The sequence below is a fragment of the Podarcis gaigeae genome (genome assembly GCF_964106915.1).
Source record: "Podarcis gaigeae genome assembly, chromosome: 4".
NCBI lineage: Eukaryota > Metazoa > Chordata > Lepidosauria > Squamata > Lacertidae > Podarcis > Podarcis gaigeae.
Window position 1 is genome coordinate 47,110,142 of NC_139677.1, and position 27,779 is coordinate 47,137,920.

Genomic DNA, 27,779 nt, shown 5'->3' on the forward strand with positions numbered 1-27,779 from the left:
GGGAATGGCTGCCTTGGTGGATGACCACTATCAAATATTAGACAGGGGGAGCACATCCCTGCTGATGCTGCAGAAGCTCTCAGTAGTATTTTATACATTTGACTATGGTATGGTTTGTCTGTTTGGGCTAGGCACTAAAGAAACCACTTTGCAGTGGTTCTAGCTCTCCATGAAGGCATGTTTCACAAAGATGATGCTGGGTGACTTTTGTCCAACCTCATAGCCGTTGCCTTGTGGGATTCCTCAAGATTCTACTCTATACCCCATGCTTTTGAATATCTATTTGAAACCACTAAGAGAGGTTATTGGGAGTTTTGAGGTACAGTGTTTGAAAGAAGACAACACGAAAGAGGTTGCCACCTTATGAAGCCCACCACTTCTGGAACTTCCTCCTACAGAAGATTTTTATGTCTCTCACACTGCTTACATTTAGGCAGCCAGTTAAAACATTTATTTTTAATTGTGCTTTTGAGTCACCCTAGACATGCTGGGTTCTGTGTTATATTCTTTTGTTCTGCATTTCCTGTTATATTTTATTGTTTTGTCTGTTTGTTCTTTCTTTGTTTTAACCTTAGGAAGAGTAGGGTACAAATGATTTTAAATAAACATATGGACCACTGAATTCCATGAGTGTAGCTTTGCATTCTAGATCTACCGTACTTAGTTTTCCTTTGTGTGTAAGTATACAATGAGATTTGCCATCAGTTGCTGAAGCATTAATAGCCTGGAATGATTATCCTGGCATAGCCCTTTCTAGCTTTTTATTGGGAATATAACGTTTTGCTTAAAGGATGAGTTTAAGATTGTTTATTGACATTTAAATTTCTTTATGGGATTCAGGGAGGCAGTGAAACAGCTGGGTGAAAGAAGAGAGGCTATATAGGTAGTCTCTGTACGCCCACTACCAGAAAAACCACAAAGGGAGGGGGGCTTTCTGATGTTAGAGGAAAGAGAACAGATTAGTTGTAACAGTATTAAGATTGGAAATAAAAAATCAAATTATGTCTTGTGTGAACCATATCAAAGTGTCTTGGCTACTGCAAAGGACATTTAAAAACAGGAAGTCAATAATTTAATTTAATGTTTGTGTACTGTTACCCTGCCATAGAAACTAAGATTTGAGAAAAGACCTACAGTAATTGGCTGACTGGTATCCCACAGACTTTTAAATGCATCTGTGGGATTATTGTTTTGTTGTTTTGGTTTAATTATTTGCTTGTATTTTATTCTGTGAACCGCCCTGAGATCTCTTGATGAAGAGTGGTATATAAATTTACAAAGGCCTATACCACTTCTGACATGCATATGTTGAAACCCACTATATACAATGATATATAACTGTTCAAGAGTAGCAGCAGTAGTAGTCAAATTAAATATACACAAATTAAAACAGTTTCACTCTGACATAATGTTTATGTGTTAACACTAGGTGGCAAAATACAACTCATCTCCTCAGAAAATGGAAAAGTAAATGTCACATTTATCCATCTTTACCATGAGTATTATAACGCCACCAACTAAATAGGCAGAGCAATCCTAACAGTACCTGTAAGGGCAATGGAGGAGGGAGGCACTACCATATCCAAAGCTTGCTAATTTGGGTGGAAAGTAGGGACATTGGAGGAGGTTCACCACTATATCGAGGTTGGCATAGCAGAAGGGCCCTTTTTGTGGGCAGTGGGGTCGCCTCCACAACAGTGGATTTTACTGTTAGCAGAGGAGTCTCTCTACCCAATCCTAACCGGCTTCAGGAATGCAGACTGGGGCCTTCTTAAATCCACCAATCACTTGCATCAGTGGAGAACTTCTGATGAAATGTCTTCTTTTCCTTTTCCTGCATGACTTTTCTTTTCCTTTACTTGTGTCATGGCTCAGCTGGAGAATTCTTCAACCTAGATGACCCTGTTCCTCAGTGAAGCCTACAACCTGACTATATCTGGGAATGTGGAAGAGTTGGAACTCTTGTGTAAGGCAGCATACAGTGGGGCAGCAGAGTATAGCCCTGAGCCTGCATGAGCGACAGTATCTTAAATGGAGAAGTCAAGTCTCTGCATCAGCAAAGTCCTCCCCATGAGGAGACCTCTGTTGGATGCCAGCTGATGGAATTCAGCTGGACCCCAAGTGTAATTCTAGCTGTTTAGGAAAAAAAGGCCTCATTACCAGGCTGGAACAGTGTATTTCCACAAGACCTGTACTGTACCTGAACAGTTACCTCTGTGGTAAGATACAGGACCGCTTCCTGACCTTGCCTGAATGGCTAGCTGTGTATCCAGTTCCTTGACTGTTGTGGACCCCCTGCAACTGGAGCCTGGCCTGAACAGAACAGCTTGTGGGTAGCACTCTGTATTTCCCCCCACTATTAGAACATAAACATTATTTCCCTCTGTGACTATCTCTCTAAACACTGAATGTTGCTCTATGTACAGCTTATTGTTCACATGCTTATTATTTCATTATTTCCTCCTTCCAACCTCCAATATCCAATGTTCTTCCTGCAGAGTTCAAAACAATACATTCTGTGTTCAGTGATTGTAATCATACCTGTTATGACAGGAACTCAAGAATAAAGGTGATTTAGATGGTTTTCAGTAAACATTTGCAGCTCTACACAATTATTGTTATTCAATTTCTTAGGGAGCCCCTGCAGGGCAGTGAAAGTCATTTTTATTTATAGCTCAAAGAAGAAGAAGAAACTTTCTATAGATAAAAGAAGAATTTGCCAAGTTTAAAAATTGTTTTAAAATTGCCAGGTTTTAAAAAAATATGCTTGCTTGTTTTCACACATACTCCCCTAAGGCTTTGAATAATTACTTTCCAAAAAAGATCTTTAAGTGAAGCTGCATTTACAGCATGCTCCTATCCTTTCAAGTAACTGTTGTAGAAGGCAGATTCTTACACAAGAGCTACCTCAGCAGCATATGCTAAACAGAAAGAGCACCACACAGCCTAAACAAAATGTCCTATTAATATCAACAGAAGTTATTGGTCTCGCATCAAAATCAGTTATTGCTGGACTAAAACTTTCAGCACCCCTTACCATTCACCACACTGGCTGAGGTCAATGGAAATCTAAAGGGCTACAAATCCCCCAACTGTGACACAGAGCTTATTTCTGCCCATTTGGATCCCATCCAATTCTGGATCTGGCATATTTAAGCATACATATTTTTTTTCTTGCTGCAGTTCCTACCCAGCTTAAGGGTGAATTGTGATGTATTTATTTAAAATATATATCCTGCTTTTTCCTATGTAGGAGGTATCAAAGTGGCTAACAAGAATAAAATGTAAAATAAATAAAATTCAGAACATAAACCAAACCTCCAAAATTTTAAACCACAAGAATTTAAAATCTTTTTTTAAAAAAATAATGGGAGCAAACAGGATGAAATGGTAGTATACAGGACCCTGCAGAGTCTTTGCTGATCTCTTCATTCCCTACCCTTGGAATAGGCCAAGACAACTGAAGGCTTGTAAACCAGTTGCAACCCTCTGCCTATTTGTCCCTTTTAGGAGAATGGCACAAATACCTATTGTTTGTGCACAGCCCATCTGCACCCAAGACTCCTTCATTGGTGTGAATTGCTGGGAGAGTGAAAACCTTGTGTGTGATTACATTAAATGATGAGAAAAGGTGCAAAAACAAAGCCAGGAATAGGGAAGAGAAGACACGAAGTGCAAACCGAAGAAAGTGTGCTAGGGGTACAGAGAACCCGGTGGGGAAGTCTCTTCCAACTCAACAATTCTATGATTCTATGAAAGGTATCTGAGAGATGTTGCAGAGAGAAAGGTGTGTGGTGATGTACCAGAGAAAGGGAAGCAACCGATGGGGAGCAAAGATGGGGTACAGAGAGAAACAAGGGGAGAAACATATGTGATGTACGACTGCAGCAAAGGCTGTGAATGAGGTGAGAGTTATGACGCTGCAAGTGCAGAAAGTAAGAAAACAGCTATGGGGTGGATAGAGCAAAGGCAGCAAAGAGGTTTGGAGAGACTTGCAGTGAAGCTGAGAGAGAGATGAGTAAATGCCATGAGGTACAAGAAGAGAATTGACCCCCCCCCCAAAAAAAAAAGGTTTAAAAGAAAACAACGAATCAGATTGTTTTGTTAAACGCCAAAGTCATTTTTACTACCACGTGTTTAACATTGCTATGTGACCCTTGACGTAGTAAAAATAAAAGCTGCCCTTGAAATTGTATACATAATGCACTCTTCAGTCAGAGACCCCTTGACACTGCTAGCTTCCTGCCCTGTTCTCACACAGGAGATAAATTTCTTCCTAGAACAGAATCAAAGCAACATCATCTTTTTCTGTATCAATACTTAATTTGATTTAATCTTTTTTATTAAATCTCTTTTAATCAAGATTTAAGTTTCACAAGTTTTCCCATGGGGCATTTCAGAATATTGCCCACACCCCTTTCAACAGACAGTGCCTAATTACTAAGCTTCGCGTTTATATAATGAGCTATGCACCCAGCTATGCACATAGGGAATCTAGTACCTGGACGGTGACAGGCTGGTATTTTCCAAGCTAGTCATTAAGCCTCCATGGCAGCCAGGATATCCTGGGGATAAGAACCTGTAATATTTTGGCCTTGTCAAAATATTCTGAACTTCTTTAGATTGTTCATATTTATGTAGTTTGCACTGGGCTAAAAAGGCAGCATTTTCGTCACAGCTGTTGACTCCTCCCTGAAACTTACCAGGACGTCCAGTTTAACACAAGTGGAATACACTCAGTATTGTTATTTCTCTGGATTTGGAATTGGAATGTGTTTTTTTTAAGGCAACCAAAGCAACATGATTACAAAGTCTTTCAAATGGTAATTGCTCTTTTTCTTCTTCATTTTTTCTACTACAAACCCACCCATGTGTAGGGTTGTCCAAAAAGTAAATACCTCCTGTAAAATGGTCGTCTGAACACTTCTTTGGGTATATAGGTGAATGTTTAATTACCTTGATGTCAAAAGCCCCGGGTTGGCCCACTTGGTTGTAAAGCTCCAATTGTTCTTTGATGGGAGAGAGCCACAATTTCAGCTGACTTAACTGTTGTTCAAGCTGGTTCAAATTATTTAGCAGGTGCTCAATTTCTTTCTGTTTCTCAGGCAGATCTTTGGATACCTTTTTAAAAACAGAAGAAAATCATTTGCTCAGACGAAAACTGCAATTCTGCTGCACACATAGCATCATGCCAATAAATTATGCTCTGTACAAAATTTACATTCTTTATAAACATTAACTGGGAGTCTGATTAGCCCAAATGGTTTAATAACTGAATAATAGTGGCTATGATCAAGAGAAAACTAGGGATACCTAAGTCCCATTGAAATCAATGAGATTTATACCACAGTTAAGCTCTTAAACCTCATTGATTTAAGTTGGATTATATATTACTGCTTTTCTCAGGATGTGCTCTAGTCTATGGCATTTAAAATAAAAAGGAGTGTCTCTATGTTATTAAAAAGGAATTGCTCCGGTGATGGGAGTGGGGGAGAAATTGTGTTGCGGCACAGTGGTGGCTGAAAAACAGGCCAGTTTTATTCCAAATACTTTCAGTTGGTTTGCTGTATGGACCAGAGACTTTGGCTTTAACTTGCATTGTCAGACTGCAGGGAGGCAGCTTCTACAGTGGCCCAATCCAACTGCTGGGTAAAGCTGTAATGCCTATATCTACGAAACAGCATAGGAAATAGGAGGCTTATTAAAGGAAAGGTAATAGTCCCTCTGTAAGATTCAGTTCTGAGGGCTGGACAAGACCACACAAACTCAACTAAGTTTGACTCAAATGTAACCCACTGAAATTAATGAACATGACTAGGTCCATTTATTTCAGTGGAATTACTCCGAGTAAAACTTAGCTGAACAGCACTCATTGCTGTAGAACAGGCTTCTGGAACAGCACACAAACAGGCCCTTGTCCAAGCTCAGCAGCTGCCTTTAAACATTTTATCATCCTATAAAATAGAAATATATTACAACATGCATTTAAGGCATTGTATAGTTCTGAACGCACCACAAGTAACTGAGAAGTGGACTGTATCTATAAAAAAAAACATTTTAATTTAAAAATATATTTATTTTGAAAATTTGTATACAATATACACAATATGAAAATACAAGTACAGCATAATACGTTATGCATCTCATGCACATGCAGTACTCGTGTCTGTACTCTGATTTCAGAAAGAGCAACATCAATCCCAGCAATCAAAGTATACCAGGTGAAGATCGAATCATACTGATAAGTTAAAATTCTTCAAAATTTGATTTTAAGAAAACGATTAGCTGTGTTCTACATGTCAACTTTATGCAGGAAGGATGAACATCTCAGTTATATCACCTCATATGAAGGTAAGAAGGTAGTAGTTAGATTTATTTACTCTCTGTGCCTACTAGTGCCAAGCTGGACACGATAACTGCGCGAATGAAACTGACATGAACGATTTTTTAAAAAATATAATATTGACAGTAAGTAGCAGCTGCAGATGATCCAGAGTAGAACAGGAACGTCAGTGGGTGGGAGGAGAAAATTTTATTTGCCTCCCACCCCCTCCTCCAAATTTGATCCTGCTGAAACTCACCCTATCCCCAAAGCTGGTATTTTCATTGTGAGGACTGACTCCATTGGTATTCCACACTGATGAACACTCTGGGCTGTATATTAACAATGCTGCGAACTAAATAGATAATTTGAATATGAAGACATCCATCTGAAGTTGATTAGAGATTTAGGGATTTGGGGTGTAAACTAATGGGTCATCTTGCACTCATGAAAGAACTTTTGATCCATTGGATGCTCCCCTCCGCCATGGCACTTTCTACATTGTTCTGAACAATCCTCTAAATTTCTGGAGCTGATTTGCAGGTAGAAGTGGGAGTTAGTAAAAATTCTCTCCCCTATATTCTTCTGATGGTAACTGCATTCACTGGCATCTGTGTTCATAGGCACAAATCTGATTGCCCCAATAACGGCTCTTCAGGCTTTGTTCAGGATTCCTTTCTAAGACCATAAAGAACAGCCTCTTGGATCAGACCAATGGCCCACTTAGTCCAGCATCCTGTCATCACAGTGGCCAACCAGTGAGTATTCTGAAGTATATGCACGTAATAAATCCCTAAATACAATTTATTATAGTCACATGGAACCTGTTGCATGGTTACAACTTCCGGAATCTTGTGGTAGGTACAGACAGAGCCAATCTAAATGATTATTAATGCACATTTAAAGCTAGAGTCACTGTCAGAGGTCTTATTTTTATACAGTGGTACCTCGGGTTAAGTACTTAATTCGTTCCGGAGGTCCGTTCTTAACCTGAAACTGTTCTTAACCTGAAGCACCACTTTAGCCAATGGGGCCTCCTGCTGCTGCCACGCCTCCGGAGCACGATTTCTGTTCTCATCCTGAAGCAAAGTTCTTAACCTAAAGCACTATTTCTGGGTTAGCGGAGTCTGGAACCTGAAGCGTATGTAACTGAGGTACCACTGTATTTTAATGTGCATACTGTTTTTACCCTCCCCCCGAATTTGGGCAAATATGAGCAGAGTTCAAGTTTGAGCAGTTTCCAAATGTCAACCTTTGATAAATGGTTGTTCTGAAATCATACTTTTATCTGCTTATTTTCTATTGCGTTTGTATCTAAAAGGGAAAAATTGTTGTTGGCATCTGTCTGACTTGAGAGTCAGTGGAGTGCACCTCTGGAAGTGAACTAAAACCACTTAAAAAAAAGGTTTAGGGAAAACAGGTTTGGTTGAAAATAATAATAATAATAATAATAATAATAATAATAATAATAATAATAATAATTTATTATTTGTACCCCTATATGAACTAGATGAACTAGACATAATTGTAAGTTGCATTAATAAGGTAGCAATGAAAACTATGGACCAGACACCAGTTTAAAAACACAGTAAAATTAACATCAATGCTCAGCGATTTAAACCTCTCAAGTTTTCCACCAGCTATAGATCCTGCAAGTTTATTTAATTTTCAGAAATTTAGCAATATACACTTCAACTGTAGCTGGTGGGAAAGAATGATCATTACCACACATGCTCTTTGACCAGTCTTCTACATACAGTTCTTACAAAATAATTGATATCAATCTTAACATCAAAGCACTACTTTAGGTAAGATTAATTAATTAATCTAAAACATTTGAAAAATCTGAACTTTAAACATGTTAGTTTAGGAATTAATTAAGGTAAGTTAATTGAAATCTTAGCAAATGAATAATTCAAAAGATTTAAACTCTGTATTTGGTAGTAGCTAAAAGTCTTAACTTTATATAAATTCTCCCAGTTCTTCACAAGAATATTCATTATTACTGCAGCCTTGCAATTATGCAATCTTCATTCCCTTAATCCTGCACAGCTAAATAGTCATAATTTTATTGTGGGTACTAATATTTCCTCTTTATGTAACAAAATGTCACCCAAAATTATATAACCGAACAGGGAATTAAATATGAATAATGGGTTATGACATGAGATTTTGGTTTCCTTTTACAGCTACAAGTATTATTCTCTATCATCTATTTCCGCTTTCACAGAGCCAAAAGCCATTAAATGCCTTTTTGCCTGCAGATAAATCTAATTTCATCAGATGAGAAAGCTGCAAGTCTTTCTTTCAAACTTGGATTCGGCAAATGACATTAATCCCTTTATAACCTCCAGATTAACCACTACTGCAACCCCACTAACTAGGGTTAGGAGTCACTAGGTGAACATGACATCAGTACTCCATACATCGAGGGCTGCATTTCCTCAGAGGTAGTTGCTTGCAGAACTAGCAGTGGGTGCACCCAAAATCAATCATGGGTTGTTTGAAGCCAAAGGTGGGCAGAACTACTTCCCCTCACCCCAGCTCTGAAGCATGGATTATTTTGAAAGTGTCACTCTTTTCTCTCCCCCCACAACTGAACAAGCATAGTCCTACCTTCTTTTCCATCTATTAATCCAGTTCCACACATATATCCACTCATTCCGACATCCATTTAGGCTTTTGCCTCCACACACATCATCAGGCTGAGATCTGCTTTTACTGCTGCTTATGCTGGGAGATGGCTTCCCACTTTTATAATATTTGAAAAAGTTTTGGGCCCACAAAGGCTGGCACAGTGTTAATCTGCTGAAGAAGACCTTAGCCTGTGAAAGTTTATGCTGCAATAACCCAGTTAGTCTCCAATCTGTTAAAGCACTAGTGTTACTGTGTTCTGCATATGAAACTTAACAAGAATGTACCACTGGACAAGTTACTTTAGTTATGTGTTGCTCTTGTATTCTCACAAAACAATTTTGTTTTTGTGGGGGGGGGGGAGCACTAGTGTGTCATATTGCTGCTATAATCATTGGTAATCTTCTGGAACTTTTATTATCATGTATTACACTTGTATACCACCATCCAACCATGTTCTCTGGACAGTTTCCATGAACAATAAAATACACACTTGCAAGTCACAACATTTGAACTGAATGAAGCTATGAATTGAAGTTGTTTCAACAGGTAATCATGAAAATATCAAGATAAACACAAAAGCATCAAAATTTTAAGGGTGCAAAATAAAACCTAGAAAACTGTAGTGGAAGCCACCTCTTTATCCTCTTTTAGATTGCAATGCCCGGCAGCGCCAGAACTTTCATTAGACAAACTAAGGCAATTGAGGCACAGTAGATTCAGACCTCAGAGCCCTAACCAGCTGTCCCAGCCACCTGTCTCTTGGGAGGTCTTTTAAATATAATCTAGCTGCAAATTTTAGAAAGCATAACATTTCAATAATTGAAGCATGGGTGATTATTAAAATTGCTGACTACATGCATTCCATCTGATAGGACTAAGTGCAAAAGTTGAAACTATAAAAGAAAGGAGATCCCTTTCAGGCAATGGCACTGAATGAATGTAAATAGGCAGATTATATAATTGTGAGTAAAATAGTTAATAGCAGGCTGAGGAACACAGTCAAATCCTATTAAAGACACACTCAGCCTAAAGGCTACTTGAGAAATAGAGATTTTGCTACAAATGTGTTCATACACATACACACACACACGAAAGGAAAGAGTTTATGTTGAAAAGTTCATTGGGTGGTAGTAATTTTTAAAGATAATATTGTTTTTCAAAAGAGTACTCAAGTCAGGAAAAGCAGGTACATCTCAATTATTTTATTTTTTTCTAGGCCCTCAGTGTGTACATGATATTACAAACTTTTATTTCACCTTCATACTGTTTAGGTTAAACAGCATGACTTAAAGAGATGTGTTTTTGTTCTTGTTTTTATTATGTATTTGTGTTCTCATTGTGTATTTTTATGTTGTGAACCCCCCGTGAGCTTTAAATGAAGGGTGGTATACAAATTCAATCAATCAAATTAGGTTAAAAATATTAAGCATAGTTATTTGTAACAAAAAAAAAGAGTGTATGCTATAACCTGGGGACTTTGACTGAGGAAACAGTACAGGAGAAAAGTATTAAGCACCCATTCCTCAGACAAATTAACAGCCCTACATGGCTGCTTCAAAGTAAAAACAAACAACAGAACCAGCCATCTAGCCATAAGCACAGATCTCTCCCACCACACCTAGTTGAACAGTCAGTCTGCTTTAGACATCTGGCAAACATTACATAGAAATAATCACATTGTGGGTATATCGTGCCAAGATTCAATGTGAATGATCAGTTAAATTACAGCCAGTGCAAATTATACAAACCATAGGCTTGTGCACTGACATGTTTTGTTTATTTCCTTGTGGCTGGCTAAAAGAATGGTCCAATGCTTTCCCCAGAGCGATAGGAAAGGTTCATGCATTATAGTCATGCTACTTCACTACAATGCTTCTGCTGAGAATGTAGGTACAACAAATCGATTTGCTCTCGCAGTGAATAGCAAAATGGTCTCTTCAATGCCTAGTAATTATTAGGAAATAAAGAAGCAGATGGAAAAAAGAGCAAAACAAGAATAATCTTGACAACCCACTTCTCTAGAACTAAGGTGGATAAATAAGGAAAACACAGCTAGTGGCACCCAGCTTACCTTCATTCACCTCATCTGCCTCATCCCTCCTGCCCGATATTGGATCAAACATAAGTTTAAAGAGTAATAAACTCCTTCCGGGAAACCTACGGTTCACTAGCTCCAGGCCCAATCTACAAATGCATTTATTGCACAATAAAAAAGCAAGAAAGACATTACAGAACTGTTTCGTGTCCTGGCAGGTGGTATATGACAAGAACTGCATGCATCACAAAGGCCAGTCTCTTTCCTGTATTTTGAAGCACCAGGTTTACCCTGCTATAGCAGGAAAAATATAACAATTAGGTTGTCTAAGTGACAAAAAAAATCAACTAAAGACACTTAACCTAAAAAAAAAATAGTGTGCAATACAGCATAACAATACCCCTATAATTAAAACTATTCATAAAGACAGCATTGTTTTCAGACAAGAAGAAGAAGAAGAAGAAGAAGAAGAAGAGGAGGAGGAGGAGGAGGAGTTTGGATTTGATATCCCGCCTTTCACTCCCCTTCAGGAGTCTCAAAGCGGCTAACATTCTCCTTTCCCTTCCTCCCCCACATCAAACACTCTGTGAGTTAGTGGGGCTGAGAGACTTCAAAGAAGTGTGACTGGCCCAAGGTCACCCAGCAGCTGCATGTGGAGGAGCGGAGACTCGAACCCGGTTCCCCAGATTACAAGACTACTGCTCTTAACCACTACACCACACTAGCTCTCAACACTTTTGTATCAGGGCAATATACAATAAATGATAACACCTAGGTTTTAACATCATGCTTTTGAATGTGACCCTTCACCTCTATTCCACTTCACAATTTGACGGATTTTGACAAAATCCAGGTACATACCCTTCAAACATTTTGTAGAAATACAATTTTCAGCTCTGAAAATGTGCATTTAAACTATCATTCACATTTTCTGGGCTTATACAGGACAATCCTTGTATGAGTGCAACACTAGTAAATTATTATTATTATTACTACTTATTAAATTTCTAGACCACCTCTTTCATGTTTCTCTTCCATCACGCCAAAGGTGATTACCTCTTCCAAGTCTGATCTGCTGCAACAGGGGAGTCAAGGTCCTGGCAGATGCAAACAAGTCACAGCAAGCTACTTCCAGTTCTGTCACCTCTTTCAGGCCAGAGTGTAAAAGGCCACAAACTACCCAGAAAAGCTCTGTTTCTGCTTTGTGATGCAGCCAGAAGATGTAGATTGTAGATGTAGATTGGCTACAGGTGCAGAAGTGACAAGACTATTGCTCCTCTCAGCTGCCAGGGCTGACTTGCCTGATGGTGAGATTCTCAGCAGCTGCAAGGCTAGCAGGGTGGAATGTAGCTGTAGATAGTGAAGTCTTTCTTCTTAATTTCACTCTCCTATTCACCTCCTTGCCACAAACAGCAATCCCTTGGTTCCTGGACCACAGGATGATTCTTCAATATCCATATTAGTTTCTCTTTGATAATCCAGGACTTCATGGTTGTTATCAAAATGTGCAACCATATTTCTTTATTTATAGGTCGACAGAAAAAAGGTATCTCCATAAATATAGTTGAGTTCTTCTATAGTGTTCATCCATCATGAACATCTGCTCTGTTGATAGTGTGTATTTTGCCATTTTCTTCTCAGAATTACTGATTTCATCTGAGAGAATCTTAACCATGTAATAGCCTCCATCTGATTGTACAGTGTAATATTTAATGGATAAAACTGTGTCCTAAGGCTATGTTTTTTGAAATGGAATAATATGAATTCTAACTCTCATTTTACTGGTTTGCATTGCTTATATTTTAATCTCTGAGAAATGCAATTTTATGCTATTTCCCCTAACCAATTTAGTATAAGACATTTTTAATACAATCTGGCAAAGAGAACAAAGCTGTCTCAGTTGCTTCTTATCCATTATCTTTTAGGTTAATAAACTATTATTTTTAATCAGCAATCTGTGATAGTAGAGCATTAGGTTTTCTGCTTAAGTGTTACTAAAGGAGCATTAGGTTTTCTGCTTAAGTGTTACTAAAGGACAAAATAATTGTTGGCCCACAGGAAGAAAAACAAAGTACATAATCTCAGAATCAACATTATATGACTCAGGCATATAAAAGCAGATTTTAAGTACAAAAATAAAAGCAAATAAATCCATATTTTATCTGAATGTTGCACTTCAATTTCTTTTCTAGACTAATGTTATATGCTTAAGGAAACTGAATTTTATTGCTGTGGATAAAGTTTAATTAGTATTTAGATATGAAAGCTCCGATATGAAAATTCATAGGTATCATTGCTTCTGCAATATTCTATCCAATCAGACAAAGCTATTCTACCAAACCTTATAAAGAGATGCTGGTGGAGTCTAAGGAAGTACAGAGCCACTAAACTCAGGCACATACTTCACTGCTAAAACTATAGATGCCAACATGTCAATATAGCAATATTAGAAAAGGTATCAAGAAAACTATTTCATGTACAGTAATGGGGGGGGAGTACACTCTCTTTGAATTCTGTAGTTTTACATATGAAGACATAATGACAATCACCTGTTACTTAGCAGGTTTTTAAATTAGGTAAATACAATCTCAGATGAACAATACTGCATGACATATTACACTGTTTCTGTACACCATGACTGTAACTCTGACATACTAATAATGAGATACTACTGCAGAATTGTGGGAAGAACCAGCTGGCCATCTGTGCTGCATCTATTATACCCCAAAAACATCCAACCAGGGAGGGAGTGGTGGAGTTATAGTGGGTAGGCACAAGCTTTACTAAATTTACTTCATCACACGATATGAGTCTGGAACAAATGGCTCTCCTGGCCTACCAGATTTACAATTATGAAGGTCATTAAAAGGGGTGGAGGGAGAGAATGAAGAGGCACCCAAAAATGTGTATAGATAGCCATAATGGCAGAGGTAGGCCACTATTTGGGCTTGGAGAGGTCAATGTGTATTACCATCTTGAAGGCACTGTACAGATGTGTGCTACATTACTCTAGTTCCTCCTTGCCCTTTACTATCAGCCTAGAACGCACAAAAGAGTTTTTTAATCAACCTCAGTAGGGCGAGGATAGGGAGGCTTCAAGCTTGTGGATTCTTCTTTGTTTCTTACTAGTACCCTACAATCTACCAACTGGCGTAAAAGCCAGAATGAACAAATTCTGAACCTCAAGAACTGAATGGAACTCATAGGCCTCCCACATAAAAATCCATTATTGGTTAGTTTCATTTCAGCAGTATAATTTAGGAAATGAGAGTACTTTTGTTGCTGCTATTGTTAAAAATCTGGCAGCCAGACATCCTTGCCAATCTTCCAAAATCTCTCAGAGAACTACCAGTAGATTCAGACCTTCCTTCTGTGTGTCCCCCCCCCCCCAGCCACTGCAGCATGGTATGAACTAAACCTAAAGTGTGAAACAAATAACAGGTGCTAAAGAAATTCAACTTGAAGAAAGAAGTCTATACCAGTGAAGCAACAGTCCACATACAGCAGTGACATGACTCCCCAGTGAAGGAGTGGGAAAGTTTGACTCTCCTCAAGTTGTCATTATAGGCATGCTTATTTCTTTAGTAAATGAAACGGTACAGATAAATCTGAATTGCATGCTGAGGGAAGGGGTGTGTGGGTGTGTGTGGGTGTGTGTGTGTGGTGGAAATAACTGCTGAAAAACACTGGAAACACCTGCAACAGATTACAGATACATGCTGCAACACAACTGTTAATATGCCTAACCTTTATCCAGCGATGGTTAGCCTCCTTGAGTCTAGTGTCAAGCTTATGTTTTACTTCAGGGCTCAGTGATGCACTACCAAGTGCTTTTCCTCCAGCTTCAGTTAATCGTTTCAGTATTCCCTTGTGTGGAGGCAGTTCTTCCACTCTTAACTGGAACAGACAAATGCAACATTTAAAATGAACTGTAGTAGAATTTCAACTCCCTTATCTTCACCTCTATTGATTAGTTTATCAGCTGAAGTAAGTAGACTCAAGAGCTCAATTCAGCACAACGTATCCACAGCTTTTGTTCTAGGTTGCTGTGCCTCAGGAAAAGGCGATGGATAGCAGTTCTTCTTTTGCATTAGAATGATTCCCACCTCCGCAACACAGCTGCTCACCAAAATGGCAAAGCCATAGAGGAACGATATAAAATATTTAAAGCTCAGGAGAATAAAAAGGTCACGTACTAATTCATAATATTGCTCAGAATTTAGTCACTTGGTGTTTCACAGGCCCCCCCCCCCAAAAAAAATATGGTTAACTGTAATGATTTTCTTTCATATTGGCCCAGTCTGTATATATAACCATAAACTATGGCTTAGTGATATGCACACAAACCTGAGGCTCACATGCACTCTCTTCTCTAGTGTGACTGTGAGGAAAGTATCCTAAGTTTCCACTTTTAAACCAACCAGTTTTCTGTTACTGCCAAACTCAGGAAACTCCGTTTAAACTGTGGTTTGAAAATAAACCAAGATGATAAATTCTGGTTTGATTCTGACTTGTTTGAACCACCATAATTTATGCTAACCAGAGTTTACCGAATTCTGGACATCAGAAGGAACACTGGATTGCTTAAAAGCAGAAGCAAAAGCTTCTTATCTCTTAAACTCACAGTCATACTGGAAGAATTGAAGGCACATAAGCCTGAGTTGCATGCTAGCCCGTGCATATAAAGCTAACATCAAAAATTAGCATTTCACTTTGTTATACAGCTTCACCATAGCTGTGATGAGATTCAATAGAAATCTGTAACCTCCCACTGATATGTGTAACTCTTTCATCTGTACTTGTATACCTGTATACACTTATTTTCTTTAAACATTCTGTGACGTTAATTTATTATGGATGTGTTTGGGGATTTCTTCCTCCAATTATTAGATTTTTCTCCATGCAGATTTATTGTACTTCTGCCTGCTGCAAAAGTTATTCCAAGTCTACTACTACTACTAATACTACTACTATTACTCTGTTGTGTGTAGGTGTTGCAATTTTAACTATATAAGGGCAAACATGGGACTTGTGTCAATATTGGTATATAGGCTAATTTTACACAAAGTTTCACAAATCATCATCCTTCATATACACCCTTCATATAAACATGCAGTGGAAACATTTTATTTTGAAGGCATGGAATGTATACACATATCTCTTGTCTATCCTAATCACAGAAAATCAAATCAAGAGCAAGAAATTCATTTGGAGAAGAAGGTTTCTGCACACACATCACTGGATCAGAAACAGTAGGCATAACTTTCATGTGCATGTATGTGCATGTTGTCCAACCACGCTGTATTATTTTCAGTGGAATGTGCATTCTGATGTGACATAACTATATTGGGCTGTTACACTTTAAGAAGGTGTGGGGGGGGGACCATCCAAATTCAAATGTACAGGTTTCAAGTTTCAGCAAGAGCATTGCAGTTTTGTGGACACTGACACTGGCAGTGACATATTTAGATTGACAATTTCAATGCTCAGAGCACTTTATCAAATTTTCCTAAGATGAGACATAGGGCAATAAGCATAGCACAGTTCTGCCATGATCATTTCCTCTTTGCTGCCTCATCTCAGCATAAACTTGACAATCCTCAGTTTAAGAAGGAGTCAGAACAAGGACATTTCACAGAGAGATTTTTTTTTTAACCCACTTCCTTGGTTATAGTTTAACAGGTCCTATACATGGCAGAGAAATACTTCCTTTTTCTTCTTCTTAAGTTCCCCCATAGAGACAAGTGTTTCTGCCCTTTTCCAAACCACTTTAATCAGAGCTCAATCATTTCTAGAATGTTTTGCAGCATTAAGGGTTGGCATGAATCAGATATTTTAAAGCTATGATCAAGCTAATGAATTAGTTCTCCAATGAAAAACTTTTCCTAGGATAACTAACAGCACACTTTTACACATGCTAAATCAGAGGAAATGCCAACTGTGTGTAATGATGGTTACTCCCAGATAAGTGGGCATAGGGTTATATACTGAAGTTGCAATACTATAACCACGAACGTCTAAGTAGATATTATAATATTGTGCTTTAACAAAGAAGTAGAATATTGAATTCTAGAGCACCAGTGTTTCTGGAAGTTAATTCTTGCACTTGGGTATGAATTCTGAAGTCAGACAGATTATAAAATAAAAAACTGGAATTAAAAACTCTAAACAATAACACTAAACTGGTGCCCCCCCCAAAAAAAACCCACATTACTTCATCGTTGTATATTCCTTACAACTATGGAGCTATTTTATTTGATACTGTCCATGTGATTTTTTTTGGCTGGAAATGGAGGCACTCATGCAGCTAATTGAGAAATAATTGTTTTACTATTATATTCTAATGGATTATTGAATATTGCTTTATTTGATATAAGTTGTTTATTTTAAAGTTATTGTGACCTTTTTGTAGATCATTATTATTAATGTTTGCCATTTAAGCATGTTTTTGTATGTGTTGGAAGCCACCCAGAGTGGCTGGGGAAACCCAGCCAGATGGGCGTGGAATAAATAAAAGTATTATTATTATTATTATTATTATTATTATTATTATTATTATTTATTATTTCCTAGAAGTGCATAAAGAATGCAGTGCCAAAAGTTGTATTTATGTCAGTTTTTATAGGCCACTTTTCTGCTGAGAACATACAAAGCAGCAGAACCACTCCACCATGTATGTTAAAAATACCAGAGAGGCCAATCACAGTTCTCTCTAGTGCCCAATGAAATACAACTATCTTAATGGCTCAGTAAAAGGTCTGTAGCACAGGGACTGACTATCTTGACTGTGAGTCTTGGAAGACCTGTTCCCTGCTTGCAGGCCTTTTCCCATGTGGCGTAAGACGGTGGGGCCCTAAGAAGCTGAGGTTACCCTTGGGCTGGGGTGTGTTTGGGGGGGTGCTGTTGGTTTTTTTGTATCTTTATTTTAGACCTGTGATTTATGTGTAAACTGTCCAGTTAGGTTATGGTTTTTTTGATGTTTTATTTATTGTTTATGGTTATTTTTATAATGTTGCAATTGTGTATTTTTTCATGTTGTAAGCTGACGTGAGCATGGTTTGAATGGTAGAAAGGCAGCATACAAATAAAAGTATGTACCGTATATATGTATGCATATAAACCTTCAGTGAGAGTGAGTTTAAGAACCTTGGCACTCCTACCAAAATTGCTCAGTCTCAGTGGACCATCTATCTTGCCGATGACAACTCTGATGGTGATGCGATGTGAGGCAACACTTCTGACTAAGATCCTAACAAGAAGGCAGGGTTGTTTTATGGATTTGTACGCTACCCTTCAAAAAACTAATTACACCATCACAGCAAAAAGAAAATACAATGTTGCAGTGCAGCAGGCAATATGAGTGCACTAAAGTTGTATGCCTATGGTCTGACACACTTGGGCAAGCATATTGAGATTAGAGCAGATTGCATTGGACCTTTAGAGGGGAAAGCATTTTATTTGTGTTTTGTGTTATGTCTAAATTGGAGCTGAGACATTAGACTTTGTACAATATTGAATGGTGTACCACTTTACTCTGATGGAAAGAACCATGAACAAAGCAATCTATAGTACAAAGAGTGAAAAACATACATAAAATGACCTATAATATAAGCCTTCCTAAATGATTGTGCAATATTATTTCCATTTACTTTTATACATATGAGAAATAACCTTATATTAGGAAGGCATGGTTTGAATATATTCCTTTTTATACTTGCCTCCTTGAATTTGCATTTGGGGTGGGGGCTGTCTCAAAATGAAGCACATCACATTATTTCCTGGTCATTTTTGCTAATCTGTCAGTGGACACCAGTTTGGTGGGCTTTTAGTTCACTTGAAATTTTCAATACTCATTCAACATGGATATTTTTTTAAAGCATGACAATGAATAGTAAAATGTATCTAACTGTGTGGTTTTTGTGACATCTCCTTATGACCATTAATGCTGAGGCCTCAACTATAGATTCTAACTTGATTTGCATAGAAAATGTATTTGAAACACTTGAAAAACCAAGATGTTTACTGCTTTTTAATTTGGGGTGTGGGGAGAGTGGAAGGAGACAAAGGCAGCTAATGATATAAAAATGGACAGGCTTTTTCCATACCTTTACTTTCTGAAGAGTGTCCTTTAACTGGTATTCATTTCCTGGTTCAACAGGAATGCCAACAACACTACTTGCTTCGTCTAACCATAAATAAAACTTATTTAAATTATATTGCAATTCTGTCAGAAGATTCTGTTCTTCTTCTAGCCTGTGGTAATAAAAGAAAAATATCAACATTAACAGGGTGGTTCAAAGTATATTAATTATTAACCCTACCCAGCATAGTAGTAACACTTAATGGAAATGTAACAGATAAATATATAAGTTCCTTCATTAAAGACACATGAAAACATTGTTCACTGAAACATACATTAACTGAAGCCCTAGTTTCATTTTTATAATAGATTTTTAAAAATTCAGCACTTGGTTCATAGCACTCAAAACTGTCACTCCTGAATTTCAGGCTTTGCCTTCAGAAAGAATGTACCTGAAAGATGCACTAAAACTTTTAATGCTGTATACTTTTAAAATAGATTCTAAAGGATAAATATGTCTTACTCCTGTAGCTCATTTACTCATTCCCTCTTCATAATCTGTTATCTGCTAATCTTAATATTACCGGTATTCTGTGACCTCTATTTGTTTCAAGCACACTTCAGTGATTAATTCCTACTGCCTTTAACAGGACTTAGGCACACTGAACATTCCTGGGACTGACTTTCTGGAGCACAGGGTTTGCTGGGCACTTTCCTGAAGGGAAACATGAATACCCAGAAGGCACAGAAAGCATCTGTGTACCTGTAGAAAGCTATTTTGTACTCAGGAAAGCTCTTGTACTCAGGAAAGGTTCTCTGTGCTTATCAGAGATATATATTGGATGACATTTTCACTTCATCCATCTGGAAAAATCAACAATGATTTATCTACACCAGCCTTTTCCTTAGAGCTCTGGATTTTTACATTAAAAATCTGAACACTTAGCAAAAGAAATGCGTGGAGGAAAACCCAGATGCATGGATTCCTTTATGTTAAACAAGCTGTATTCTATCATGCATTGAACTCTGCAGGGCTCACTTACAACAGACCGTGTAAAGGATTTGGTTTTTACTCGTCATTTCCTGTATTTATTCTTTTACATTCCATAAAGGATGAGCAATGGCCACAACAAAAACCCTGGTGCAATTTTTTCCCCTTGGAAAGCGTGGCTGTGATCCAAACTACGTATACACCTCTTTTCTGTTTTGACAATGTTGTGGTGCTTCCCACAATTTTTTTTTGCTAGTTTCCTTGTTTTGGGTCTCATTAAGAAAAGCAGTTTTTGCTTTTCATAGCACTAATTCAGCTCTTCGGTTCTGCAGTGGGTACGGTCTGCCAGCATTCTGGACTTTCAAACTATCCAGATTCCTTCCTCAGCCTTCATTCTTATTCTAAGTTTGCCACCCCCCCCCCTTCATAAAAACCTGTCATCCCAAAATGGGAAAGAGTTGTTTTGGTAAGAAATAAGTGGCAGGCAACTGCACCCACTTTCAACTTATCATTTCATGGTTTGAAAGGAACTCTCAGGTTATTCTGGGACTAGTGGGACCTGCACAGCCACACCTGCCTCACATTTCTATCCCCACTAGGATTTGTAAATATATATTTTAATCCTGATGCATTTGAGGAAAATAATAAACAACAACTCTCTTTACTATGGACATAAAAACCATATCTACCTTGTGAATCAATTGAATAGTGGGAAGGTGGGAAAATATTTGTGTTTGTCAAAATTTTCCAGTGTTCTGATTTGCATTACATCTGCTTTTTATTCCAGATCAAGGTACGTACACTTACAATAACTGGAGCAAACATGGTTTATACCAGTGGTTCCCAACTGGTGGTCCGCGGTCCCCAGAATCTATCCACAAGGTCTGTGGCACCATTCACATAACAAAAACTATAATAGAGATATATTTGTTTTTTCAAAAGTAGGAGGTCCATGGATTTTCTTTTGAAAAACAGGGGGTCTGCAATACTTACCTAATTGTGACCCCTAGTTTATACAGTATTTTCAGGAGCTATGAACTAGGGTGAATTGATAAACTTTCTCTTAAAAAGTTAATATGTAAGGCTAAGTAAACTAAGCTAATTTCCTCTAATATTTCCAATGAGGCACTTTGTAATATTGCAGACTTTGCTAGACTAGCTGGGAACTAATCTGTTATATTGCAAGAGTTTCAGAATCTAGATAAATGCTCCCTTCCCTTCTTCCTTCCTTCCTTCTTCTCTTCCTTCATTTGTGGGCCAAAACTAAAGATGTATATGATTTATTAAACAGTAGTTTCTTAATGGTATCTGAACAAGGAAACTGTGGTTTAATCTCACTTTACTAACTGAAAATTGTTCTCAGCTCAATAATCATGGTTTACTAAGATTAACTAGTTAAATCTGAATTGCCCTAAAATAAATATGCACCTAAGAAAGGTAACCAATAATGATTCATAGTTTCTAGAAAATCTTGATAAATCTCTAGTGGGTATTGGAAGATCTCCAGGATATATCTAATATATGATAATGATACTCTCTCTTTAAACCCTCTGGTTATATTTTATGTAGCAGAATAAATAGGCATTTCTGTTAAAGTTTAATTGGCAACACTTTGAAGAATGCACACCATTGATCTGAGAGCTTGTATTGATTTCTTTGTCAAGCTAATTCTACTGTTAAAACTATACCTATTAGTATTTTTATTTTACATAAAAGTATCTAAATTTAAAAACTTCTAGACAAGCATCATTAGTTTTAAAGTAGAGAAACACTGAGAATTTCATGATGAGAACTGCAGTTAAAAGGAGAACTAGATCAGTGTTTCCCAACCTTGGGTCGCCAGCTGTTTTTGGACTACAACTCCCATCATCCCTAGCTAGCAACACCAGTGGTCAGGAATGATGGGAATTGTAGTCCTCAAACAGCTGGAGACCCAAGGTTGGGAAACACTGAACTAGATGCATACATTTTGCATAGATCTATGAAATACCAATAGCTTATAATCTATTTAGGGCACAATCCTACGGTCTCTGGAGGATGTTCCAGATGCTATATGGTTTTTCAGATCTCCCTCTCTGAGGATGGAGAGTGAAATCTGTTTTCAGAGATGGAGAGCCAAACTTCTATCTGCAGCTGCAGAAAGGTATAAAGTTGGCGATTCTCCTAAGACAAAAAAGGAAGTGTATGCCAGGAGAAGTTGTGGATTTGCAGGATCCAAAGCGCTGCAGTTCACCCAACATACCCCAAGAATGTGGGGGTAGGGGGAGATTACACTAGCCCTGAAGCTGAAGCTCTTTTGAACAGCACTGAGATGACACAGTGGTGATGGTGTATATTGTTCCTTCCTGACAATCACTGCCATACAAATAGGCTCTAAGATAAGCTCCTACCTGCACCTGGTAACTGTTGTATGTGAGCCACGTTGAATACTAAAAAAAAAAAACAGGTATTGATAGTATAATTCCGATTCTAGCACTGAAATAATCAAGCGGTTGAACAACTGTATGGGGAATGTTTATAACATTTGGGTCTTTTCTATTTCGAAAAAGGTAAGTTAGGTAAGAGGGAACTGTGTTGAGGTGTGACTATGCATGGAGTGGATAAAGTGGATCAAGAAAAGTGCTTCTCCATCTCTCATAACACTAGAACTGAATGTTGGAAGATTCAAGGCAAACAAAATGAAGTGCTTCTTCACACAGTGAAGCTGAACTATGGAATTCACTGCTGCAGGAGGGTAGTGATGGCTGCCAACTTGGGTGGCTTTAAAAGAGGGTTAGACAAATTCATGGAGGATAAGGCTAACAATGCCTGTAAAAGCACAATGGCTATGTTCTGTTTCCACTGTCAGAGACAGCACGCTTCTGTACATCAGTTGCTGGGAATCCCAAGTGGGGAGAATGCACTTGTAATCAGGTTCTGCTTGCACACCTTTCATAGGCATCTGGTTGGCCACTATGAGAACAGCCTGCTGGGCTAGAGGGGCCACTGGCTGGATCCAGCAGGGCTCTTCTTAAGTTCTTACACTTACAGCAAAAAACAGCTTTACTATGCACACAGTAAATCACACTGAGATAAGCTGCTGCAAATATTTAGAAGTGGCATGCCACAGAATTAAGGGGACATTAATCACATATTATGTGCAAAGTACCCATTTCTAGAAGAAAAAATATTATTACAAAGTAGTGGAATACTTTAAAGCATTACAGCAATGCTGTGCTTCTAAGGTTATCATCTTGACAGCAATGTTTAAAAATGTTTTACTCAAGCATTCAAGATCTCAAGTGCTATATCTTTGTTTACCTACAGGTTTAATGATTTGCTAGGATTTATTCCAACATGTGGTAGTAACAGTAATAAATGGTGCATTTAAAACTCTCCATCTGCAATTAAGTGCTAGATATTTTATTTCAAGAGTCATTTCAATACATTTACCCAAGAACAAGCTGTGGCTTCTGTTTGAAATATTGGATGAGTGGCTGCTTGCATTACAAATACTCCTAATAAATTTTCAGTAAGTGGAATAACAGTGAGCACAGCAAGAAATTCACATATAACTTTAGAGTAAATGCAAAAAAAGGGGGGGGAAAGATTATGCTTCTGTGCTATACAGTCAAATGTATACACAAACACACAGAAAACATCTTGCATTTGGAAGGTATCAAGCCCACTCCTGACCATTATATTGCTACAAAAACAATTAACCAGTTTTAACAACATGAATCACAATTATGTTATTATTTTATTAGAGATATTTTAAGCCACCTTTCCTTGGTTGCCGCCCCAGGCTGGGCTCCAGTATAAAACAAAACATACAAATACTTCTAAATAAGAGCACATAAAAATAATTAAAATGTTTTTGATAAATCACATATCAAAACACCATTCAATGCTATAGGCAGTTCCATCCTGGGCACCAATCAACTTAATCAACATCCCATAAATGCCTGGGTAAATAAATAGTTTTTCAAGTTGGTTCTGAAAAGAAAGTAAGGCATCCTCCAGCTGCACTCTAGAGGGGAGAACATTTCATAGAAAACCAATGAGGGGTCAAGGAGAAGCAGCAGTATTAGTCTCTGCTGATTGCATGTATTAAAGCTGCAACTATTGCTCTGATTCTTTTCCGGGAAACCTATGGCCACATTCAAGTGCAACAATAGATTGCTGACCTCAGGCCCTTTTGGTTGATCTGCTCTCTGTTTCTCCTAAAGCGTTCAAATAAATGCATCAGACATTGTTGGAGGTGCAGCCCCTGGCAATGTCCCTCCCTTCCCAGCTTGAGCACAGGTCATCCCCCTATAACCAAACATTCAACATTAAGGACAAACATCCTAGGCCTGTACACTTATAGGGCTACACAGGGTTCCTAATCTCAAGAAATAGCAATTGATGTAGTTTGCCAGATGACATGCCCACCAACTGTGTAGAAATTGGGGACAAGGCTAGTAGGCTGTCCTGCACACACCCAGAGAAGGAAGGCAGTCAACTGTTGTTGTTTAGTCGTCCATCTTGTCCTCTGCCGTCCCCTACTGCTTGTGCTCTCCATCTTTCCCAGCATCAGGGTCTTTTCCAGGGAGTCTTTTCTTCTCGTGAGATGGCCAAAGTATTGGAGCCTGAGCTTCAGGTTCTGTCCTTCTAGTGAGCACTCAGGGCTGATTTCCTTAAGAATGGGTAGGTTTGATCTTCTTGCAGTCCATGGGACTCTTGAGTCTCCTCCAGCACCATAATTCAAAAGCATCAATTCTTCGGCAATCAGCCAACTATTAATTCTTTATTGGCAAAAGCACACACTTACAGAAGCTCCTAGGGTGTACTAGACACTCACACTCTCTCTCTCTCTCTCTCTCTCTCTCTCTCTCTCTCTCTCTCCTAGTGTCTACATAGCTGGCATGAACTTTTCTAGGTTCATGCTGGAAGCATCAGTGGGACCACACACCCTACCCCTGGGCTTATGTACACTCGCCTGATGGAGTGCATCCACACAACCTGAGACTTCTGCACAGGTCATTGCTGTGCTTCCGTCTTCAAGCCCCTCCTAGTTCTAGAAAACAGTGGGGGCGGGGACCAGGGGGCATTTGACTAGCCTGCTCTTGCTTGAGCATGTTTGAGTCCTCTGCTTCTAACACATCCTGTGCCCCCACCTCCGTATTTGACTGCTTGCACCCTTACCCTCCCTTACCCTCATGGGTGGCATCAAATTCCATGAATTGCTGGCCCCCTCTCCAGGGTCATTCTCTAGCCCCTCTGCTTCCATCACACACTAGTCAGAGCCCTGCCACTCCCTGACATATGACCTCACATGTTCAGCATTTGTAGAATCCCAAGAAGTCCTTCCGAAATGTGCAATTTGGTCCTTAGGCTTGGTGCCACAATCATTGTTTCTAAGGGACTACATAATGAGTAATTAGCATTCATCTTGAGAAGTCACAGTTTCTATTATTAGTAAGAATTTCTTCCATAAGACCCCAAATATGATGCTCTCTCAGATCTTGGGTGATGGCACTTTTTAACTACTATACTTCTTATGGGGGAGGTGTGCCAGCTTATATTTCCTAGACCTAGATTGAAACTAAATCCATTACCTCTGCTAGAGAATGCCTCTTGGATTCATATACTCCAAGACACAAGGACAAGGCAAATAGAGTATGCTACCTAAAAAAGGAACTTGCCCAGAACAAAGAACAAAATGTTCCCTCTTGCTTTGCAAGAAACGAACTCTTTTCCCAGGGTTCTCTCAGCTCTAAGAAACACATCAATAGTTATTTTCAAATGGGGATTTTAGTGGCCATTAATGTGTGTCTGTAACTTTTAACCTTGCCCAATTTATTAGGAAGAGTAATTACCTGATCAGCAAGGTAATCAAATATAACCAGTTTAAATGAATTCGTGTCCCCAGGCTTTCAGCCAGTGGCAGTTGGTTCTCTCACAAAGCTGACATACTTTGTCTCTGGGGGAAGAAAGGGAGGGAGATGGAAACTTGCCAGATGTAGCAAATTTGTTAAGTAATAGACTACATTTTAATTCTTGAAGAGCTTTCAAAGGTGTAAAGTAAGTATATGTGTAGAGAGAGGATTAAAGAGGAACCCGAAATGAAGCCATTTTGTTTCCAGCTGTAATATTAATAGACAAGCAACATTCATTTAACCTATTCAATTTCAAACGTCTTTCAGTTATCAGAAATGATAGTGAAGGTTAGTGCCAGATAAGTCTCCTACAATTCACATGGAATTTCTGAAACAACAGCAATTATGAGCTGATATTCAACTAATGCAAAACCCAATTTCTCTGCTAGGAACACATCAGACATGATGGTCAAATCAAGGCAACAATGCAGATGGTAACATTTTGAATTTGAATATTATATTCTTAAGCAGCTAGACAAAGAACATCTATGGAAACTCTCCAATCAAAGTTATTAAGGCAAATTTTCTCTGTATAACCGCCTAGAGGCTAATCTTTCCTCGGTGGAATTACGGATCTGGCGTAGGACACTTAATTACTGGCTTCACCTAAACTTAAATCCCCCCGGTCTCATAACTCCAGTGGACTAAAATTGTCTATCAAAACTTCACTCTTGTGGCTTATCACCACAACAGCTACTCACTTTGGGTTTTAGTAAAGCAAACAGTTTAATTTGTCAGCGTCTAAATAATATCGAGCGTCAGAACAAATTGGCCACAATAAGTAAATTTTGCCCATGGTATGACTATTTTCCACCTTCTCATTTCGACTCTCTGACACCCTATCTGCATAACCTAGCAATTCTAAAATATAGATGCGCTTTTACTCTCACAAGATTGAATGTATTGCTCTTGAGGGATGATTCCAGCAGATTCCATACAAAAAACGCTTATGTCCCTATGGAGATGGCAGTACCAAATTGGTGGTGCATGCCCTTCTGGCTTGCACTCTTTATAAAGACTTGAGGAATGAGATTATCACCCCTCTTTAATTGTCCATTCTGGGTCACTCAACCACTGCCACAGTGTCCTTTCTCTTGGCAGATTAAGCAGGTGACAGCAAAGGTTGCAAGGTTTTTAGCTGGGGCAATCAGAATAAGATCCACTATTTGACTACTGATTCAAAACCCTAAAATGTATTTTATATAATTGAATTTTTATTACTATTCTTTGTATATCGTATTGTTGTTTTATTGCTATGGCGGATGGCTGATGCAAATAAAGATTCATTCACTCACTCATTCTATAGTAGCCATTTCAGCGTGTGTGTGGTGCCCACAGCAGTTTATCTAGTTTGCAAATATGTGCTTGGGCCCAAATAAGTGGCAATCCCAAGCATGCGGAACTAGAGAAGGCCTGGGTTTCAACAAATAGGTCTGCTATGATTGCTCCTCATTTGGCCCTGGAATACTGTCAAAATAGTATAATTATATGCATATATTTACTCAGTAGTGTCATGTGACCAAATGAATTGGGAATTAAATGAATTTTCTAGGATATAAATATATGTTTTTATGCCAGGAAGCAAAAGTAATTTACCAAAGTAGAACTCAGTATTTAAAATGTACTGCTTTCTCTTCAGATATTGATTTGTAATTATAAGTTAACTAGAGCTCTGCAGCAAATGATTTAACTGGTAAGTTAACAATCAATAAGTGCAACAAGTTTCTTCAAGCTACCTCCAAACTCTCTGGACTCTCTAGTTTAGGAGGGGAAACTCCTTCATTCTTGTGAGGGAAATAAGATTGGTTAGGGAT

General features: G+C 38.4%; 1 protein-coding gene across 21 annotated transcripts in view; it reads right to left on the reverse strand.

The window, feature by feature from the left end:
* DMD (dystrophin) overlaps positions 1 to 27,779 on the reverse strand; it is a 991,104-nt gene that overhangs the window by 312,031 nt on the left and 651,294 nt on the right. For all 21 annotated transcript variants that reach the window (XM_083734089.1, XM_083734109.1, XM_083734093.1 and 18 more), the window contains 3 exons: positions 19,100 to 19,247; positions 14,742 to 14,891; positions 4,957 to 5,121 (listed from right to left, as the gene is read on the reverse strand). In XM_083734089.1, coding sequence (XP_083590215.1) covers positions 4,957 to 5,121; positions 14,742 to 14,891; positions 19,100 to 19,247 — 463 coding nt within the window. The remainder of the gene's footprint in view (positions 1 to 4,956; positions 5,122 to 14,741; positions 14,892 to 19,099; positions 19,248 to 27,779) is intronic.